Source organism: Zonotrichia leucophrys, chromosome 12, assembly GCF_028769735.1.
Source record: "Zonotrichia leucophrys gambelii isolate GWCS_2022_RI chromosome 12, RI_Zleu_2.0, whole genome shotgun sequence".
NCBI lineage: Eukaryota > Metazoa > Chordata > Aves > Passeriformes > Passerellidae > Zonotrichia > Zonotrichia leucophrys.
In genome coordinates, this window is record NC_088182.1 from 7,296,615 (window position 1) to 7,319,374 (window position 22,760).

General features: G+C 41.1%; 1 protein-coding gene across 2 annotated transcripts in view; it reads right to left on the reverse strand.

The window, feature by feature from the left end:
* Positions 1-22,760, reverse strand: part of PTPRG (protein tyrosine phosphatase receptor type G) — a 387,800-nt gene that overhangs the window by 15,819 nt on the left and 349,221 nt on the right. For both annotated transcript variants that reach the window (XM_064723724.1, XM_064723725.1), the window contains 2 exons: positions 11,316-11,407; positions 1,486-1,582 (listed from right to left, as the gene is read on the reverse strand). In XM_064723724.1, the coding sequence (XP_064579794.1) occupies positions 1,486-1,582; positions 11,316-11,407 (189 nt within the window). The remainder of the gene's footprint in view (positions 1-1,485; positions 1,583-11,315; positions 11,408-22,760) is intronic.

The following is a 22,760-nucleotide window of genomic DNA, read 5'->3' on the forward strand; positions in this document are numbered from 1 at the left end:
TATCTGTTCTTGGTCATCTGCTCATGTGCAGGTTTTCATCCTTCACATCCCCTAAAGTATGTAGTTCATGCTGGGACAGCTTCTCTTTAAAGGGCACTGGAGCCTCAGGAGCACAATTTCTAGAATCATCTACATCACTCAGGGTAGTGAGATTCAAAGAGCCAGGGCACCCCACGGGGCTGTGAAACGCTGCCTGTGCTTGGCTCAGCTCATTATCCTCCCCTCAGTGCTGGGCTCAGACAGCTCTGCTGGCTCTGGGAGCTCAGTCAATGTCCTCACTCCTTCACCACCATCAGCACACCATGAGGACAGACTTGAGGCTGTGATCTTTAGCTCCTCTTTTTGTTTCACTCAAATGCTTGACTCCACCTTAAAGCAGGAAAAATTCATAGTCCTGCTCCTAGGCAGAAGCACTGGGCTGTGTGGTGCTTCCAGCTCATGCAGAGATGAGACATATGAGCCAGCTTTAAGCAAAAAGACTGGTTTCATTTGCTTTCCTTGAGGACCAAGGGAGAGAGAGGATCCTCCAATGATAATCTGGAGGACTGAAATGCCTGCTTCAATCCTCTTTCAATGTCATATTTCTATACCTAGAGAGATGAGACTTCTGTGTCTAAAATCAGAGCTGGGACAAGCTCGATGAATGCCTTTGCCCAAGGCCACACAGCAAGTCTTTCACAGGTCTGGGAATTGGTCCTCAGCCAGTACCTTGACTACTACTGAAAGTCTGTTAGGGACGTGTATTTCCTTCCTATGCCATCAAAAGCATCAAAAACATTCAAGACTTACTGCAATGTTTATGAACATTGTGAACTTTTTACCAGTGGGCTCTCCATGTCTGTCCCTGAACCATAGTGACAGTTGCATCTGCCATCCATTCCACATAAGAGAACAACAGGGAAAAAGTTACTGCACTTCCATCCCAGAATTTGCATTCTAGAGCAGAGTCCAGATTTGCAGTTCTCAGAGGGATACAGGCAAAGCCTGCTCTGTGCTACAAATATCACTATTTGTCCAAATACTACACAGAGCTAAAGCAGTTTGAAATACAGCAGATACACTCTGTAAGATTTAGCACCTTTGGGACTGTAAGGTAATCCCAGGAATCATCAGTAAAACTCTTTGCTCCTCCATGCACTTCCCCTAGGCCAGTTTTCAGGCATTAGCAGGCAGGAGAGCTCTGATCATCCATTTATCCCAGTTATTCCTCTGCAAAATTTTATACCAAACTTCTACAGCTATGCTTGGACATTCAAGCTGTGAAACATTTCAAAACAAAAGCTGGAGTGAAATCCTGGCCCTGGAGAAGTCAAAATGTTCACTGACTTTAAGGGGGAAAGGATCTCCCAGGCACACTTTCACATATTTATTACACCCTGGGTAATGATGTACCCTGGGCCACCTGGCTGTCCCAGTCACACACACACTGCAGGAGGAGAGTGTCCTTTTGGGTTATTCATTGTGCTTAGGCCAGTGCTTACTTACAGGCCAGGATGTTGATGTATCTGTTCTTGTGCTTGTTGTCGGGGTGGTTGGAATGCTCGGCAGTGATGTTCATGTCAGCCGTACAGCGCTGCACTTCCTAGGCACAAAGATTATTCACATGGGAAATTTGTCAGTCCAAAAAACCTTGAGTTTTGCATCCTTTTGCAACAGCTCATGGAAACCATGTCCAAAGTATCAGTATTTTAGTTGCTGGGTTAAACACAGAGTCTTTCAGTATTGTCCTGTATGTTGTGGTGTCACACTGAGCCATGTCAGCTGTCCCTGGTTACACTCACAGGCTTGGGGACAGACGAGGACCCTGAGAGCACCTGAGCACCCAGCTGTCCCCTCTGACCACCAGCCCATCACTTCTGCATCTTCTGCCATGCCCCACTCTATCCCTCCTTGTGGAGCTGAGATAAGGTCCCTCAGATGCAGTGCAGTGTAACAAACTAAGAACAAAAAACATTTCAACAGAAGACTTTTGATGGCTGGACAACTTATCTGCTTATAACCTCTCAAAATGGGGTTTCTGACATTTAAGTTTGGCACTGACCTTTTGGTAGTTCTCTGCAGAGAGATGCCTTTTGTAAAACATAAATAAAAGAGATCTCAGAAGATAACAATGAGGGCTTTAAATACCACTGCCTGGATGCTGATTAACAGCCCCGATCCAGTGAAGAGAAGGTTGCACCCATGTACATTTACAAAGCAGAGAGAGACCAGGGTGCTCATGAAGCCAGAAATGCAGATGTCTGTCTAGCTGGGGCTGTAGGTTAAATACTCAATTCCCTTAGAATTTTTAAGTTCTTAACTCACCCCTTGCTCTGTTCAACAACAGAATACAGAGCTGTTGAAATGGGGCAATGGAAGGTCTTTTCTTTTACTCCAAAGTGAAGCAGCCACTCCCCTAGAGAGCTACACCCTTCAGAGACTGCCCTACAAACTGAATCACTCAGGAGTCTTTTCAGTTCCAAGACACACCTTTTTAGTATCTGTTTAACCATAATCCTCCTGAAAATGATTTATCACTAGCATAAATATTATCACTAGCATAAATATTATTACTACCATAAATATTCTTCATTTAACGAGATATTTAAAAAATATTAAAATTTGAAGTTTACGAAGTTATGGAAGAAATTATATTTATTCAAATCTTTTGCGACTCTCAGAAATTGCACCAAACAGAACCAATTTCCCCCCAGGATATGTGAGGAAGTGCCAAATTACTTTGTACTTCAGACTTTAAAAATAACAGTATAGAACCTAAGAGGCAAAGTCATTAGGAGCTCACAGCTGCTACAAAGATCACGAGCTAAGTGACAGAGAAAAATTATCACAAGAAATGCTATACAAACAGCAGATGTAGGAGTTCAGCATTATGCAGACATTTCACCAAGGACTTGCATAGCAATTTTGATATCTTCCCCAACATTTACATTTTAAAAGTGCAAAGTATACTAAAACCTTGTACGTTTTATAGCTTTTATATCCATGTGACGCTCTCAAATAACAATTGCTTCTCTCTCTCTTCCCAACCCTCCACAGGGAGAAACATACTGTGCTCAAGGAGATGAGCTGAGCAAAGACAAAGACGAATCAAGCAAAACTCTCAGCTGGCCCTAATGGAATTTTCATAGTTCCACTTCTATCAAATAAAAAAATCCCATATTAAAGTGTGCTCTTCCCCTAATTCTGCCTGTCAGCTCCAGTAAGCAAGGGATTTCAGATAACACAATAGGCAGGATCAGTTCAGCCTAAGTCATGGCTGGAAGAGCAGCGATATTTACATGTTAGGTTGATTTAATGTCATTTTGTTTTACCTATATTTTCATTTAGAAATCATACAACATCACTGCTGTACTGTTAGTGGTCACTCCTAAAAAATACCCTGCCTGCTTCTGAAAAACCTCACATCAAACCCTACATCCCTGCATCACTATAAAATTCTTTTTAGAAGTTATTGGCATTGAAAAATTTATGCCAAATGCTGTAGAATTTAATGCAGATTAATCCAATAAGATTCTGTGGAGAATACTCTGAGAAGTTATAGAATTTAATAGGGAATTACCTCCCTGCTAAGGAATTTTCTCTGACAGTTTAAATACTACATAGTAAATGTATCATTTTCTATTAAATTCTATAGGATTTTTCCATAAGGGAATTGTTGGGGAGGTTAATCATTTTAATTAACCTTTTTATGTTGATGGTGACTGTTTCCTCAGCTGTACATGTTCCCAGCTGGCCAATATAACGTTAATAGAAGAGGAGGATTAAACTAAGATGGTGAAAAACACAGCAGTGGAAAAGGAGGTCTGATGCTGTGAGAGCTGATGATCTGAAAATGGCTTTTCTTAACACATAGCATTCTAAATGGTTTTTAATACTCTGGAAAGCTGTTGGAATGGTGGATTCCTATATCTACACAATGCAGAAGCATAGCAAAAGGAGACTGTTACAGAAAAGCTTCCCCCTTACCAATATACCTCAGCTGTTTTTGTCTTTTTAAAGTCTTCAGCCCTCCCCTCCAGCCCAGGACACAGTCAAGGCTTTGGGACACTGCAGCTGTCAATGAGAAGGGGACTGAGCACATCCTCCAGCCCCAGCCTGGCCTGTGCCAGAACCCAGATGGGGCTGAGAGCAGAGGGTGGGTATCCACACTCTCCTACCCTCCAAGGCTCATCTCTCCCAATCCTAACAGCAAATTACTAAAGCACAGGCTCCCCCCAGCAGCCAGTAAGGCATAACTTCTGTTTCCTCTGTTATTGAAGCTGAGGTGCCTGCCTTTCATCAGTGCACAAAAGCTGCAAGGAGACAAGACTAGTTGCAGTCTGTTATCGGTGCCTCTGTCCAGAGTATTATTTACCCCTTGGCAGAGAGGACACCCCAGTTAATAAATAACACCCTGGAGAAAGTCTCCAAAAGTCCCCTTCTTAATGATGCCATTTTACCACATTTATGTATACCACATATTTACTTTCCCAGCATTTTCTGTTGCTTATGCAATGAACACCCTGAGATTTCTAAACCTTACTAGCTACCAAGTCCTTCAGTGGCACTAAAAACATCACCATGATTGCATTACTACTAAAACCCACGTTTGCAGGCAGGTCACCAGATCAGGGCTGCTCACTGCCCCTCAGCCTAAATAAAGTCCTCTGCCAGCAGGCACAAAACTCTTACTGGCACCTTGGAGTAGAACCCATAGTGTTTGTATTACCATGTTCATAATTCATCCATAAACTTTTCATCTCTAGAATATTTCCTTTGGCTTTCCTTAATCCTGCTAGTCTCCTCCACTGATTTTAATGATGGCTGGCTTGCACACTGCTGCTCCTCATGTTTAACTTCCCAGAACACATTACTGTCCCAGGATGAATGGATACAGGCTTTATTCTGTCCTTTCAACTTAATCATTGACAACCCTAGAAACCAAAGTACATGGTTTCAATTGACTGTTAGTTACTGTAAGAAGTGTTCTAGTCTATGCTATTATGGCTAATTTACCTTTTAATTATATTGTCCATGCTAATGCTAATTGGAATTTGATACACCCAGGTTTAACGACCCATTTTAATTGCCTTACTGAAACAAGTTACAGATTAGTTTCTTCTAAACTTCAAAGAATTTCCATTTAAGTGTAAAATCAAACTGCTCCAGTGTCTTGCTGGCAGTATAAGGTTCTGAGCAGGATTTTTTGCTACAGTGGCTGAGCAGGAACTTGGTCTCTTGATTTGGCCTTACAAAGCACTGCTGCTGCTGTTTCCAATTACTTGAGGCTGATGTCCTGGCAGGGGCTGAACTGTGAAAGCCTATGAATAGCAATGAGGAGTCACAACAAAAAAGGATCCTAATCTGAGCAACTAAACCTGAGAAGATCCATAGCTGTGTTTTGATATTAATGTTGGTATTTTTCAGCATGGAAGCATCCACCCCCCAGTTTTGATCTATTATTTTAATCCCAAATTACAAGAATTCTGTGGTAGTGCTCTTTCTGTTTGTTTTATCACAGCAAACATGAAGACAGCATACCAACAGAGACTGCAGATAGTATTTGAAGATATCCCCCAGGAACAGTGTAGATTTCTGCAATAATTTAGCACTGGTATAAACTCTCCTACAGCACTCAAGAGAGAGGTGACTTGAGGACAGCCTAGAAAGAGGTGAAAATAAACAAACCAAAAGGACTCAACACAGGAAAAACATCAATAGACAGCTAAAAACTCCTGCAAAATGCATGAGAGAGGAAAGGATGGTGGGGCAGAGGTGTCAGAGTCTGACCAAAACCTTGCATTGCCCAGCCAATAGCTCATCCAAGGGGGGCTCCCAGGCACAACCCTTGGGAATGGCTGTGGTGCTGTGGTCAGTGATAGAAACTCCAGATATCTGAACTTCTTTTACTGCTTCTCTTCATCTCTTAATTCACAACACCAGTTTCTCAGGGTAGGTGAAGCACTGAGATAAGAATTGAGAACTCCAGGAAGGCCCTGTTCTGCAGCAATCCTTCCTCCTCCAGCTTCACAGTGCTGTTTCCCTCTGGCTCCAGTACAGCAATACAAAGGATGAGAATACCTCTAATTAAGGCCAATTTGGGCCAGGTTATAACGCATTCCCAATGCAGTATTGCCTGCTAGCAGCATGCTTTTGAAATGGCATCTTTCTGCTGCCAAATTCTTGGTATAGATATGCAGCTATAAGCATGAGCCTGGTGTGAGCTGTGTCTAATCTGTAAGGGATGCCTGGATAACTGCACTGGGTTTTCAGTATCTCAAGAAGTGTGCAAAGTGCAGCATTATCTGTTTTCAATGCAGCCCACTGCTAACGTTCTGAGGTCCCCAGTTAAAAAGAGTCAGTGACCCCTGCCCTGAGCAGCAGCAACCACGAGAATAACATTAGCAAATCCCTGCCACATGGCTGGAAATATAGATTTATGTTATTTTCTTACATTTCAGACCATTTAGAAGAAGGTGCCACTGGAGTATAAAGATATTTTCAATTTATGTGATGAGGGAGCTAGACAGCCTGCCTCTGAGTTCAGCGAGCCTGTTCAGACTCCAAATTGGCAATGAATCATTGTGCTCACACAGCCACAGGCAGGAGAGGTCTGCAGAGATTGCATTCCCCTCTCCAACTGCTCCTGCAGCAGCACTGACCAGCCCACTCCAGAATTACAGAGGAGGGAAGTAAAACTCCCTGATCTCAGAAATCCAAATGCTGCATTAAACTGTAAAAATTCACAGTTAGCTTTGGGGATGGAAGGTGATTTCTTGGCTTAGTGTTCCTTTCTTAGAGCAAAAGGACACGATTACTCAAAAAAACTTACTGTGTTATTCCAGTAACGGGCCAGGGGGAGGGAGTGAAAAGCTCTGCTGTGGGAGGTGGCACTTCACACTCTTTTTGATACAGGAATTTGGAGGGCACATGTCCTATATAGTCAGGCTATCAGGGGAATAGAGGATGACAAATGTGACATTAGTTTTTAAATTGAGATCCAGAAGGGGTTTTTGGCAGCCCACCATATCTGACTTCTCTGTGGGGCAAACTGCAAGACTCCACAGTTGAGGAGCAGAGCTAGTGATGCCTTGAACACATTGGGGAGAGGTCCCTGAAGAAGTCTACAGGCTGCCAAAAAGAGAGCAGCATATCAATTTCGAAAATGTGTGAAAAGGCCTCTCAGAAAATATCACTTAAAAACCTGTTCTGGTTTTGGAGCAAAAAGAAAACTTTCCTTTGTGCACTACCAGGGTAGAGGTGGGACTCACCTGCCCAGGAATTTCCAGTGTTCAACTTACACTGGTGGGACTTACAGGAACCTCACCTATTCATAAGTGGACTGCAGAGGAGACAAAGGGTGTTTACAATACCAAATTATTCAGGATAATTAGAATGAAAGCTATTTGTGAAAGGAAGCTGAACAATCTCGCAGCACTGAGTGGCCGAGTGACAAAATGGCAAATGAAATTCAATGTTGATAAATGCAAAGTGATGTACTTGGAGAAAAACAACCCTAACTATACATACATGCTGACAGGTTCGCAATTTGCTATTGCCATGCAGTGATGAGGCCTTGGGGTCACACTCAATAGTTTTCTGGAGGTGTCAGCTGAGTGCTCAGTAGTTGTTAAAAACCAAATACTATGTTAGGAAGGAGAAAAGTAATAGAAAACTGAAAACGTCACTGAACTCTGCATTAAAACCACCTGCCATATGCTGTGTACAGCTGAGGTCTTCCCATCTTGACAAGATTATGGTAAAGGAAGATAAAAAGGTACAGAAGGGACAATTCATTGCAAGTCTGGAGTGGCTTCCCCCAAAAAACCGAAGTGAATAATTTAGATTTCTTCAGATTTGAAAATGGATTATTAAGGGGAAATATAAAGGCAGACAGAATGATGTGAGTAAACAAGGATGCACTTTGTAATGCAAAAAAAGTAGGAGGTGCCAAGAGAAGTTATTCAATATGAATTAAAAGCAAAAGGAAGTCTGTTCTTGTGGAACCAATTGTAGAATTCATTGCCATGGGATGCTTTGGACACCAGAAGCCTAAAAGGGTTCAAGAGACAGAAATTTATGGAAGAAAGGTCTATCAAAGACTGTTAAATGTAATGATGCCATGAAAATCTCTGGCTAGACAAGGAATAGATATAATCTCTGGCTCAGGAAGCCTTTCAGTCTCTGTTCAGTCTTGCCCTGAAACCCTGACCCAGTGCCCCTGTAAAAGTCTGGTACCTCATCCTGTACACCACAGCAAGACAGGGCTGGAGCTACCTGAGAGCAAGCAAAAACCTTCCCTGAACATTTTCAGTCTACTACTGAACAAAATCCAAGGCTGAATACGAAGAGTTATGTCACAGACCAGCACTACTGATGCAGGATCTTTATTTTAAAAAGCTATTTCTTGTTCAGTACTAAATTGGGTCCCATATTTCCAATTTATATCAAAAATTGAAAATACACAGGACTCAAAGGAAATCTTTAAAATTCTCTATATACAAGAAAGCCCAGCTATCATCAGACAATAAAGCTGGCTACTTGCACTACGATTACCCAAAGGGAATAAGGATTCATTTCAGATGTACTTTCCAAGGGAAGATTTGTGAGTTCAAAGTCCTTTTTTCCTCTGCACATAAAATGCTTCCTAAGCACATTCACAAAATATTTAGCTGTAATTACAGCTCAATTTAAGAGGAGGAGGGAGTATTCACACAATTTACTTTTAAGGGAATCTTCTTCCTGTAAAAACCAACCTAAACCTAACACAGCCCTAAATATGCTGCCAAAAACACAGGAAGTGACACCAAAATCTAGCAACAAACAAGTGGAGGATGTTCACCTTCCACACTGGGTTGTGTTTGTGTGTGCCTAGCTTAGTCTTTCCTTTTGCAGCTTCTACCTTAAACCTCCTGCCACAGAAATTTCTGAGGAGATTTTTGATCAATTTCTTTTTTTTTTTTTAAACAAAATCTCATGCAGTGGCTGCCTTTGGGAGGATTTATTTATTCTGCAGTATTGATCTCATTATTTCAGCATCTCCTCACCATACTCTTTTCTTCCCCTGTTAGCTGTAAAAAGCTGTATTTTTTTGTATGACTGCAGAATCCATCACTTCTTTTCAAAAGTTCCACAGGCATGAAGGCAGGATAAAGCTGTGGTACTTTTCACCTAAGGCTAGCAGCCCGGGATTTTCTGTTTTAGCTGGAATCTTATTATTTCTCCATAAAACATTAGCTAACTCTTCCCCACAGCTGGCAGATGCAACTCCAGCACATGGATCACCGATCTGACTGGATCCATGAGTGAGAAGCTGCACTGCAGCCACTCCAACAGCTACTGAATAAATGTAACCTCAGGTTCCAGTGTCCCTCAGCCACTCTCCAAGCTGGGGCTCTGACCTCTGAGTCAGTTTGGGCACTTGAGAAACATTTTACATATGGGTTCTGTGAAAAATCCTGGGTTTCAAATCAGGCCCACGAGAACACCAGCAGTGAAGGGGAGCTGGGTGGCTCATACCAGACAGAGATCACCTTGTTCCTATTGCTACTCCTTACTCCAGCAGGAGATTTCATCTACATTTAGGAAGCTGAGCCCTCAGCTATGGAGAAATAAATCTGGAGTAGCTATCCTGACTTCAAAGCAGATACTACAAGTTTTAAGCCAGCATGGAGAATAGAATTTTGTGCACGCAGTGCAGTCAGAGGAGTTTAACTTCCCTTTGGAGGGGACCCTGTGCTCCCCAGAATGGGCCTAATTGGCCAAAGCTCTCTCCAACTAGCTGCCACAGCAAGCACTCACAGCAGGGAACTCCAGGAGGAAGCGGAAAAATAAGGCTATTAGAGCAGTGTTTTCCTTTGCTAAAACGCAGGCAGAGGTGTCCAACATTTGTTAATAGCAGTGATTCTGTGACAGCTGAAGCAAAGCTTGCTTAAAGCCAGACCAAGTTTACAGATGTGTTGTTGATTATTTTGAATAATTAAATGGTGTAAAACCCAGCTGTGATGAATAGCACTGGGGTCACAATTCATACATAATTGAGAAGAGTGAGTCGCATTTGATCATCCTGATCAAATTCTACTCTCTGGAGAATAAATGTTTGTCCTGAATACCATCAACATTGTTAAATGCCTCAATATTCCTGCTCAGCCATCCAGCCAGCAGTCAATTGAACTAAATCACTTTAACACCTTACACATTTGCCTTCCTCATGAATACAAAATGTTTCTAACTTACACAACGCTTTTTTGGCATCAGACAAAGCAGACACTCTTTATAGACAGTAACCAAACAGCAACAATAAACGTTTTAAATGATCCCATTAAAAACAATTCCTGAATACAATCTTGTCTTTACAGTGCAGTAAGCAAAGAATCTGTAGATATAAGGCCACCTATTTGGGTTCAGTGCCTTGTTTGCAAGCAGAGCTGCTGCTCTGGTTCACAGGCAGAAACACACTTTCTTTTGCTCATGGGGAAGCCAGAAGTGCAACTCCATGTGGCTTCCTAGGGCTTCTCCTGTTTCTCAGTATTTCCAAATGTTCAGCAGTGACTGATTAGACTGACTCTGCTGTCTTATGCTGCATGATGTTTACCATGCTTGCATAATATGGGTTTGGTAACCCAGAGGTAAAAAACTGCTTTCACTCCATTGGAATTATCTCCAAATGACAGCATATTTATAGGTCAGAATCTGTTTTACACAGGTAGCAAGATGCAAATTCAAAAATAGTCACCTTAGGTAAATACTACCAAGAAAACCTCAAATCCTTTCTTCTTGGTTTTACTGGAACAAAATAATCAATGACTTTGATAGCAGTCTCTCCTGTCTGAATAGAGAATGAACAAGAACTCAAGGAACTAACTCACAGTTTGGGTTTTCATCAAAGACCAAATTCTACTATTTTATTCATTGCAAGCAATGTTTCACTCAGGGAATATATGACTTTTCAGATGAGCAAGAGGAGCAAATTCTGCAGCAAGAAGAGTAAAATAATTGTAAGAAAACCCTCAAGTTAAAAATGACAGTTTGTGTCTTCATGTTGTTCCTGGGGGCTTGCAGGCAGCTTTTCCTATTTAAGAAAAACCCAAGAGGGCTCCCCCTTAAAGGCACCAAATCTGTGGTGGTTAGAAAGCATCTGTAAATGTCCAGTCCCACGCTGCTCATAGTTGGTAGGAAATTGGTATCATCCTGTTTCTTCTGATACATTTGAGCACTGCATTTACCTGACATGACAGCCTCACACAGATGTCACATGGTCCCCAATCATTAATATACTTAATTAACATAATTAACTTTAGGAAAACAACATTTTATTTGTGGGTCATTAATCGTACCTCAAAGTCTTCTGAGAACCCATGCTGGTTATTAGAATACAGCTCACTGATGTGTTTAACAAACTGCTTGACTGGAATTGCTTCCATATCATCTGTAGAAAAAAAAAAGATATAGTCAGAGTTGCTCTTTGTTTCATACATAAAACTTGAGGAGAGTAAGTCTTCACTTGATATAATTTAGATCAGAGTTCCCAGGGGCAGAGCTAGTTCAGTAGGCAGTAATAAGAAATCTTGATAAATCTGGCCAGTTTTGAGGTAAACATTTCATTGTATTTCCAATTCTAAGCACTACAATTATAAATGCTGAGAGCCTGTTCCCTGGGATGCTGATTTATAAACAATTGAAGTTCAAGGATAATCAGGTCTCGCTCAGTTTGAAGATGGCCGTGGATGGGATGATGAAACCTCCTCTCCTTTCACATTATATAAAAAGAACAGAAGAGACCTCAAATGTGAAAATTCAGTTGACAGTTACTCCCAGTAAGTTGTACCAGGCTGAGCAAACACACAAGCCTTTCTTATTAAAGTTATTAACTTTTTTCCCTTTCACACAATAATGTGGCATCCAAATGGACTGATGAAACTGCTTCTCAGCAAAAGAGCAGGCAAACACAACACTCACTTTGATTTGAGTTCTCTCTCATGCCAGACATTATTCATAACATTGAATATTATTGAATATCCCACTTGACCATTTGCTCTTGCACAGCACAGTGCAGTGCCACCCAACATATCAGTAAATCACCCTTATATGTCTTCTTACAAGAAAGAAGTTGAAGACTCAAACTGAAGACAAACAAGACTGTTTTGAGCACCTGGGACTCCAGGCAGATTCTAATAAAGCTGGGGTGTGGGATGGCTGCTTTGTTCCTCTATTTAGCTCCCAAAAAAGGCCTGGATATTGTTATGACCACCACTGCAGTTGGCAGAAAAGCTGTGCTTGCCAAGATTTGCCAGTTAATATTTTCAGTCTGGCATTTAGAAAATGCAAATTGCCATACAACTGTGATTACTTTCAGCATATGAAATAATCTATTGCCTGATGGCTACTATTGTCTGATCGTGCGATTTTATGGCAATAACCTGTATTTATATAATCCATTTAATATTCTTCTGAAGATAGCATCTAGGTTATGTTTACTCCCAGTAATTCAGTGGTGTATTTCTGCTCCCATTTAGCAGACATATGGTTTGGTGCTACAGCTGCATTATAATCTGGATTCTTTTCCTTTTAAACATCTACATTATGATAGAAAAAATCCAAATATTTCTACAGATACTTAGCAAAATTTAACGATAAATAAATAGATGTGACATTTACTGTATTCAGAGTGAAAGATCTTTGGCAGCTAAAACCTCTAAGCTGTCACATACGCTTTTCTTAGCAAAGGGTATGAAGATCTGTATGTGTAAATGAGGTTCTACTTTGGCAAGAATTTTATAGATCCCTGACAATCTGATTTCTTTCCAGCTGATGGCAGTTAATATTGACCATGTCATTACTCCTCTCCTTTTATTTTATAAGGTAACGCTCTAAGGTGGCTGTTTGCATCTATTGACATTTTCAGATCTTAATCAGCTCTCTTCTATTTTATTTACAAGGGCCAATTGTTAAAGATATGTTTGCAATCTGGTCACCTCACAGTATAGTAATGCTACTTTAATTAACCACATGCTCATTTACTGAATAATACAGAATTCAAAACATTTGACAAGTGTATGCTCTTCTTAGCAAAATGCTGCAGCCTGCAGAAATGCTGGCATTTAAAAATATTTAAGTGGTAACATTTATTCTATATAATATCTGAAATATCATAATCTCATAGCATTTATATCAATATTTTTACAGCCAAGACATTTGAATAGAATGATTTATAGGAATCATAGAAATCTACAGAAAGAACCTGTAAAACAGTATTTTCTCTTCTGAAAAGTAACCCATACATCCTAGATTTCATTGAAAATAGTTTCTGCTATGATAGCAATTACATTTAATCCCACAAGAGAAGCTCCACAGTTATAATTTGGATTTTTTCCGTGTGTAGTTTTAGCTCAACTGAGACCAACCAAGGTAAAGGATTGGCTGCAGCAGACCGGTGTGTCCAAGCTAATTTTGCAGAAGGCAGAATTTAACTTTAATTGTGATCTGTGAGCCAAAAAATACATTAGAGGATAACATGCTCTCCAGTCTATTGAATTCCCACCAATTTCAAGGATGGGTCTGCACCAGAAATCCATGGCAAAGCGTGGTTATTTTTCTTTTTATCATCATCACTGCATGGTGGCAGTATGTCTCCACCTTTATCCCCACTGCTACTTCACTTCTCTCTTGTTAACTGTCCTTTAGTGCTTCTCCTTCCTTTTTCCTCCTCTGCATTTTCATTCTTACTCCCTCCAGAAGCCTTAACCCAGTGCAGTTTCTCACCATATTTGATGACATGGGTAACAATTAGACATTAAATAATTAAAAAGGAAGTATTGTTGACATATGAGTTCACTGAGTCAGAGGGAAACGAAGGTGCCCATCATCTCAGGAAAACCACACTGGAGCAAATATAATTATTACACATCAGAAAGATTAAAACCAGGACTGTGAACATTAGAAACTTAAAAAACAGTTTAAGGTTTCCAGCTTTCAAACTGGTGGGGTAACATGGTCCTGCATGGTCTGTGACAAGGACAGGCACAGCCCTGAGGGGGTGGGTAACCTACAGGGTGGTGGCATGTGGCTGGTCCTCCCTGCACAGCCACTTGCTGCAGCTGATGGCCACAGGAAGGCAGCTGCACAGGAGACAGAGCCTCTCACATCAACCAGCGAAAAAGGACAATGCTGAAGCAATCTGGGCTGGAATTTTCTATTCATAACCTTCAACTCCAAACTCCTGCCCAGGAACACAAATCACTTAAGCTGGATACAGGCATGCTTGGCCATGGGCAGCCTGCCAGGCCGCTGGCAGAGTGTGTGCTAACACACCCAGCACTCTGGAATGGCCTGAGCTGGTGTTATCTGGAGATGGCTGTGACCTTCTCCAGGAAAACCAAGATGTAGCTAGATGCACAGAACCTGATTTTCCTTTAGCTATAGTCAGCCCAAAGGCTTTGGTTAAGCCTTCTTTCCATCTTACAGCAAACAGACTTCAATGACTGTAATTCTTTTAGTCGATTGAAGAGATTAATAGAATCCTATAATGGCTAATTAGCAGCTCTCCATTGTTCTGTGCAAATTCACTTTTGCACTATATACTCTTTCCCATCAAGAAGCTGGAGTGACATTTGATATTGTCACTGCAATCCTTACATTATGAAAGACCTACACATTATTCAAAGAGAAGAGGGAGGTGTTTTAATAACATACCTTCACCTCTTACGCTGCAGATATAATTACATTTCTGTCTAGCTTGGGTTTAGCCATCTGTTTTATCAGTGTCAATAAAGTGATTCTGGATTTACTTCACTGTGAAATATGAGCTGAATCTGGCACCATAATAACATACTAACCCTTTGTGTTACACAGAGAAAGAAGTATACTTGGACAATATTTTAGTAATTTTTTTTATAATCAGATACTACCAAAGCTGACATGTGGCAGGGTATGTTTAATTTTCGTGCTAAATATTTCATATATTGGTGGAGTTCCCATCTTGACTTGCTGGCCCAAGTCAAACACCTGAGAGGAGTATCAAATAAACCCAAAGGGGAGCACAAGGCAGCTCATTTCCTGCCACAAAGAGACAATGCCAATAAGAAAATCATGTTTGTCTAAAAAAATGACTGTAGAGGAAAACCTTCACTAACACCTCCTTTTTAAAGAAATGGCAATTGCAAATGCAGAATATTTAACACATTCCTTTATAAGACAGACACCTTCAAAAGAAGCCCAAAGCATATAGAAGCAATAAGGTTGGAACAGGGTTACATTTTAAGTTTGGATAATTAGTAATCCTACCAGGAAGGATTTTCCCATAGCTCCCACTTAATAAGCTGCCTTTGTAATGTTAAAGCAATAGGGGCCAATTTTCAAAGAAAAATAGGATATCCTATCAGAAATGACATTTCCACATAATAGGGTCTCAGATTCATTTTGATTCATTTATAGTCTGAGAGCTCACCGGATAGTTTAGTGGCATTGTATTAGAATAGATGGGTTTGGGTCAGGAATTAATGAAGAAGGTCAAAACCAAAGTGCTTCCTCATATTACCTTTATTTAGATGGAGTTTTGGTGTTTCTGAACACCAGATATTTGACACATGAAATAGTCTTGGTAAGAAAATTCTCCATGCCTTTTGTTCTGTCTGTAAAGGCTTTCTGTTCTTCAGCTATTACCTTAGCCAGCCTCCTAAATCCAATATACTCCCTGCACCTTATGCCTTATTCTTAATGTGAAAGCTTATTTGGTTGGTTTGTGAGTCCCTGCACTTCAGTCTCTCATTTACTAAGCCACCTGGATTCATGTGCCAGGGCTGTCACGTGCCTTGGTCCATCTGCTCCCACAGCAGCCACTGAATGCTCTGTGCCATCTCTGCATCCCAGGAGCATCTCCATCAATCCTCAGTGAGCTCTTCACAGAATGAAGAGATTCTCCCTCTGCCCTGTCCTTGCCTGGGGGGCTGAGTAGTGATCTGAATCCACCTGCTAAGCTGGCTGATGGCTGTAAGAAAGGATTTCTTGATTTGTGGGGAAGGGGAAGAATTAGTTGTTGGTGGGACAGATGGGTTGATCCTACTCATAGGGATGAAGAATAGTGAAGTGACAGAGAACTTCTCTTTCTGAAGGCAGCACAAACCCAACTTGGCTTATGATGATCATTAAACCAGTGACATGGTTAGGAACATTGATCCTGAACATAGAGAATGCACTATGAACAGTGTATCCCTGCAGTTCTCATTTTCTGCAAAAAAGTCTTCCCAAAATATCCACCAGTGGGATTGTAACAGGACTGGATTTGATCTCTTAACTCCCTGAAAAATAACATATATGAAAAATGCTTTCCCATATCCATAGCAAACAAGCACCTTTCTGTTCCCAGCAACACTCAACCCTGGGATGCTACTTCAGCTTCCACTCTCTTACTCTCCGCTCCTAGGAAGAACATTGAATGCAATCATTTTTAGAAAGATTTTTATTTATTGTTAACTACCTTCAGTGAAGTTTCATGGGTTTTTTACTTTTTACAAGGTGGGATGGAAAAATTCTGCAAGCAGCTGGAATACCTACCATCAAAATTTCAGATGCATTTCACTTAAAACGGAATCTAAGAGCCATTGCATAAGCTACAATACATCCCAGAGTGAAGGCTGCCAGAGCTATGGCAGCAGGAATAACGATGTGGAGTGTGATATTCTGGCTGAGCATATAGAACACTGCCAGGATGAATAGCACACCCTGGGGCAAAATTCTGCCCCAGCAGAGGTTATTAAAAATTCCCATCAACTCAATTGTCCACATCTAGAGAAAAGCTTAGACAAAAGGATATAAACCCACAGACTGAGCATCCACTCTGAAGTACACATACTTAAAAGGGCTTGAAACTTCACACACTGCTCAAATTTTGGCACAGATTGAATTTGAAATGCCTGAGCAGACAGAAATAGCCAGCCCCTGCCCTAAGTCACCCAAATACTGGACTCTACCAGTAATTCCACACATAAAGCAGGGCAGGGCCCAGCTTTCTTCAAACCATTTCAGATTTCATGCAGTTGAATTATAAATTTATATTGTCTGAGCCTTTAATTCTGCAGTATACTGGCTTTCCCTGCATAACTATTTAGAATAAGAATGCAACTAAAGCCATTGTATTTCAATTGCAATAATTAATCTTTCTGACTGATTGCATTTACTTGCTGTATAAAAATTTCCAGAAATATAATAACAGCTTTATTTGTATAATGTTAGTATCAATTAATTTAGGATAAAACAAAGTCATTAAAAAGCCTCAGTATTGAGAAGGTGTCTGCCTTCTGTGGAGATCAAATCTCCATAAATACTATAAAGACTATGCAATAGATTTCATTCTAGGACATCAAAATACCTGTTGAAAATCTCTTAAGGGTGGCATCCTCCTGAAGTCACTGACCTCAATAATTAAGACAAATTATAAATTAAAATGAATTAAGATGAATAAGAACTCATTAAGAATTGATTACTGTGGGCATTATTCCTCATTATTGCTCACTTCTTTGTAATCATGTGTTTATGAAGCATTATTTTTAACAAAAAACACCTTTCAAAGTGAAAAGGCATGGAAAGCACTTTGAACACATTTGAAGGTCCTGGAAAGATGGGCATGCTGAAAGAAAAACAGGAGTCTTTTCAGCAAGATAATTGCTATCTATTTGTTATAATCAAGTAAAATGAACACAAGGGCAGACTTCTGATAAAGGGAAGACACATGAAAAAGCAGAATATGAAAAACCACCTGTGCAATTCTGAAGCTACATTCATCTCTCTTCCTTCAAGACTTAATCTACTACAATGCTATTAGCCATGTGTCACTCAGGAATATAAAGATGTTAATGATAAAATTTTATATGTGTCAAAATAAGAGCTCACTTTAAATCTGCTTGTACAAAGATTAGGTTATCATTAATTATAAATGTAATAGCAATACACTTCTTGCCTTTAAGCAAAAAGCCAATTTCAGTCTAAGAGAATGAAATAATGTGAATTTTTCCTTAGCCCAGATATTAAACATGATCTTATTTGGTATTGCCAGCTAAAGAACGCAATTTTTATCTCACACAGTTCCATCCTCAGGTCCTAGTCCTGCCCTCAATAACACTCAAGCTTTACATTTGAGCTCATGAAGATCCAACTCTAGGGCTCTGCCTCTCAGTGTAACAGCTCTCAGAAAAGGATCTATCTGCATTTCACATGGCCACAATAAAAACACATTGTTTTGTGTTGTAGCCAACCCCTGAAGCCTCCACTAGAAGAACCACAACTAGACATAATACCATAAATTCTACAGTGTACTACTGCAGGAGTAGGGCTGGTACCAGAGCAAAATGAAGGTGGATGTTCCCTAAAATACCTTGATGTTTTCTTGGCTTCAGAGGATGGCTGTGTTTGCCATATTGCACTCATGAATTTAATTGAAGCTGAAGATAGGTACAATTCACAATATGGTGCTGGAACATAAATCCACAGGGAGCAGAGAGCAGAAATAAAGTCTTAAGCAGCTGAAGAGCACCACCTCTGTGCTCAGTGAAGAGCTTCATGCCCTTGAGAAAGGCTGCAGTTCCTGCTCCTCCCAAGGCTCACTGTTCCTGGCACTGTCTGTCCTGGGCTCTGCTCTTCAGCTCTGGGGATGCGACTTGAGACAGCCACATCTTAGCAGAAAACAGTGAGATACCTGTGCTGAGAACCTGCAGTTTCCTTGTCAAATGAGATGCTCATTACTGTCTCTTAAAAGAAACAGTTTGTCAAAGGGTGCATGCTACCAGAACACAGCAGCTGAGCCTGTAAAAAACACATCAAGTCTGACCCCTGGCATTTGTCAGGAAAGGTTCAAGGCACTATTCAAGTTATTGAAGAGCTAAGAATTAATAAGATGGACTCATGATGGGACTCCTTGTAACCATGAAGATATAGAGGGAATGAAAGAGGGTCATGGATGCCCTGGCCTTCACACCCTGGTGGGTGTGAGGTGGCAAAGCACTTTTCATTGCTATTCCTCTATTTCCTGGACTTGTACACCCATACTGAGACATTCTTGAAGAACCATGAGTGTTTCTCCATCAGCTTCTGCCACTAGTTTGTTAAAATACATTATTAATAAACTCCATGACAAGTTAAAAAATTAATTTGCTGTCATTTAAACCTAAAACTGAACATACCATGATCCGACAACTAGGAAATGTTTCTTAAGTCTTGTCCTCTAGACACAGCTGAAATGATTGGCATCACCTCTGAGAAATTTTACTTATACTGAAAATATAAGACATGAAATACTTCTGGAAAATATGGTAAATGAATCAGCTGCATTGGCCAGCTGTTTTGTTCTTTGTGAACTGTGCTTCCCTGGACTGTGGTCAAAACTACACAGAGATTTGAGCTTGCCCATCAGGTGAAGCCTCAAGTCCCTCTGTACTGACCTTACCTCAAGTCCCACAGCACCCATTGTGCCCATGGGCTGGGCAAGGGAGCAGTAAAGTCACAGCAAGATCCAGAACAATGCTCCACCCAAGAGCAGGAAAACTCTGACACAAAGGTGAGGAGGAGGTTAGAAGTGGAATTTTTATTCATGTCACTGTTTGATATCATCTAAGTTGCACAGAGCTGCACTTCTGCAGTGTTTTGGGGAGCATGTCTTGCTAGGAGAAGAAAGGTGAACTCCTAAGGGATGGATGCATTTTGGTTTCATGGTTGCAAAACTCACTGGTCTGCAGCTGTGATGCTGCTGTTGTTACTTTCCTGACTCTACTGGAAAGGATCAACTCCAGAAAGTCAATCAGATAGTGACCCAGCAACAGGAAGACCAAATATACAGAAGCAGGAGCAGCTTTGCTGAACGAGATCCTGCAAAGAGCAAATGTTTCATAAAAGAGATCCAGGCAAAGATGATGTGTATGTAGCTAAAATTACCTGAGCATGGAGACAAAGGGAGAAGTTACAGAGAATTAATTTTGTTGGGCAGAATGGCAGGGGAGTTTTCAGAAATCTGCCATTGATTACAGATGCATAACTATTAGGTGCAAGGCTTATGTGAGTTGAGATTCAAACCTCAGATGTAATATCCAGCGGGTGACTCAGATAATGACAACTCCTTTGTCCTGTGTTTCTCTAGATCAAGCAGTGCAGATAATTATGAATAAGGATAATGATTTGGATCTCAGGGAGAATTTGCAGATAGGCACACACCTATGGGTGATGTGGCTTCCTGCACAATAATTAAGTATGTAGCCAAGGGAAGTGAAATAGAAAATGGATAAAATTATTTCTCTGCAAGAGGATTTTTTAGATGTCACACCTGAAAAGTCACACTGTGTGCCTATAGCAGGTAGCTGGCAGTCTGATTTAGAGCTCATAGAGCTGAGAAAACAGAGGGTTTGCATAACCAAGAGCAGGACATTGTGCAGAAATAAACACAAACACTACCTGTGATTGTGCCAGCACGTCATGGAGCAGAGCAGTGGCACACAGAAACACAGTGCTCTTCTGGAACCCTGAGCTGTGTCAGGAGCTCTCTGTGCCTGCCTCCCAAGCACACCTGGGCCAGGACCAGCCAACCCAGACCCACTCAGTTCCTTCTGCCCAGAAGCTCACTGTGTGCTGAGATGGGTCTTGGCAAACTTGCTGGACACCTTCAGCCACTCTGCTGCTCTAATTGCCATCAGTGTGGCTGCTTGCTCTTCACCAAGGGTGGAACTTGGTCCACTGAACAGTAGGAGGTAGAGACACAGTCCCACAGAGACCTAGGCAAATTCCTCCTGTAAAGATGGGGTTTCACAATCTAACAAGTTTACTTTAAAAAGCGACTTTCTGTGAAAATGCCACTTGCATTTTGCTTCTAGTATCAACATGGCAAGTAAGACTTTCTCACACCCTGCGGCAACTTCCAGAGGAAAAGTTCAGAGGCTTATCATTTCATCAGTTGCCATCAGTGTAAAGGAGAATTTTGTCATTTCATGTTCTTAAGGCATTTCAGTGGGCTGCCTATGTGGGAGCAGCAGCTGACGTCAGGGGAAGACTGTCATGTAGCAACAGGTATATGGGGGAAACTAGCCCACAGCTACAGCTCCAAACAAGGCAAATGCCTCTGAGAGCTTCCAGATCTTTCAAGGCAGCATCTCCCATATTTGGAAAAAGCCAACAGAGCTGGAATTTTTCTCTACTAACTTGAGCCTCATGGCTGAAAGTATTAACTATTATCCCTGTACAGGTAATAATACACACAGAGGGAGGCACTTACAGAGCGGAATTTGGCTTTTGGTGGCCTAAATAGCTTTAATGTCAGTGTTAAGATCTTGAAATGCACCAGTTCATTCTCTTTTAAGGTTTTCTGGGCATCATCCAACTTCAGATAAGGTCTCTTCATTTGGATGTCTGTATACAGGTGTTTCTCTATATCCATTATATCCACAAAAATGTTGTCGTTAGATTGGGAATTCAAGGGTTGGATTCACTTTTGCAACCAACTAAACTAAACCTCTTTCTAAGACCCAGTTCTTGATGCCCTTTAAGGATCATCAGCAATCCTTGCAGATTTTTAACTACAAAGCTGCTCTAGGTGTCCTGCAGCATTTGCTTAATCTGCAGTGTCCCTTATCAGGGGTGAGCATTTCTGAGTCTGAGCACACCACAGGGAGCCCTGCAGTGACAGTAGCATCATGTACCTCACACAGCTGCTGTGGTCTCTCAGCCTGGCTTACTCTAGTCATGGGGAATGTCCCCAAAATACCTCATTCTGCTCCCAGTCACTTTCTGCTGTGTGCCAGAAGGCTGCTGGAGAAGCACTGGTGCACACACTGCCCTGACAGTACCTGCTGCCTGCATGGTTTTAATGGAATTTCCTCAGCCTACACTACAATTCATATGAATGGACTCCAGTCTTAATGGACTGACCACCAAAACATCTCTGTGCAAGAGGGAAGAACGACTGTCTCAACAACACACACTGCAGCATGAGAAGATGGAGCTTTCTGCTGGTTTCTTATATCTAAGAAAAAAATTTGTCTCAATTACAGTAAAAATACTACACATTGGCCAAAGAGGTTTTTGTCTGAAGGGAGAATTTGTCTCCTTCCAGTGCCTTGTAGACATAATCCCCTGGGTTTATGCTGTGCCAGGGTCCAGCTTAGCCCAGCCTGCCCTTCCCCACAAGCTCCAGGGAGAGCAGGTATGGTGGGAGCACTGAACTGCCTGATATAAGCAGTGCCAACAGGAATTTGTTCCTCTTGGTTTCAGAGTAGGAAGAATGGGGTTTTCCAGCTATTTAAGTATTTCTGTGAAAAATAATCACCCATGGTCTAAGATTAAAACCTGTCTCCTCCTTTACCCTGAAGGAGAAGCATGACTTCTTGCTAAGGACATGAGGTGGCCAGGACATGCATTTTAGTTTCCAATAGAAAGGAGAGGTGACAATAGCAGGTTTTCTTTATTTTCAGTGGTACAGCATCAGACTGCAAGGCAAACTGCCTAACACTTTCTGCAGGAATCTAATAGCTGACCTTTTCTACTAGTTCCCATGGGTACTTTGAAAGACTCTTTCTAGAAATAAGTCACACATGTCTACTGAATAAAATAAAGGAAAATATAACTGGACTCTTTTACTTTGCTAGGAAGCAAGTTTCTTCAGTGTCTCAGAAAAGGCTCTGAATGTTTTTTTGTAAAATGAACCTAATTAGCTACAGATTGAAACCCAGATCAACGATGCAGATACAGAATATGACAAGGAAACTTAAAACACCTTCAAGAAACAAGCACAAGCCTTTGACAGACTGAGG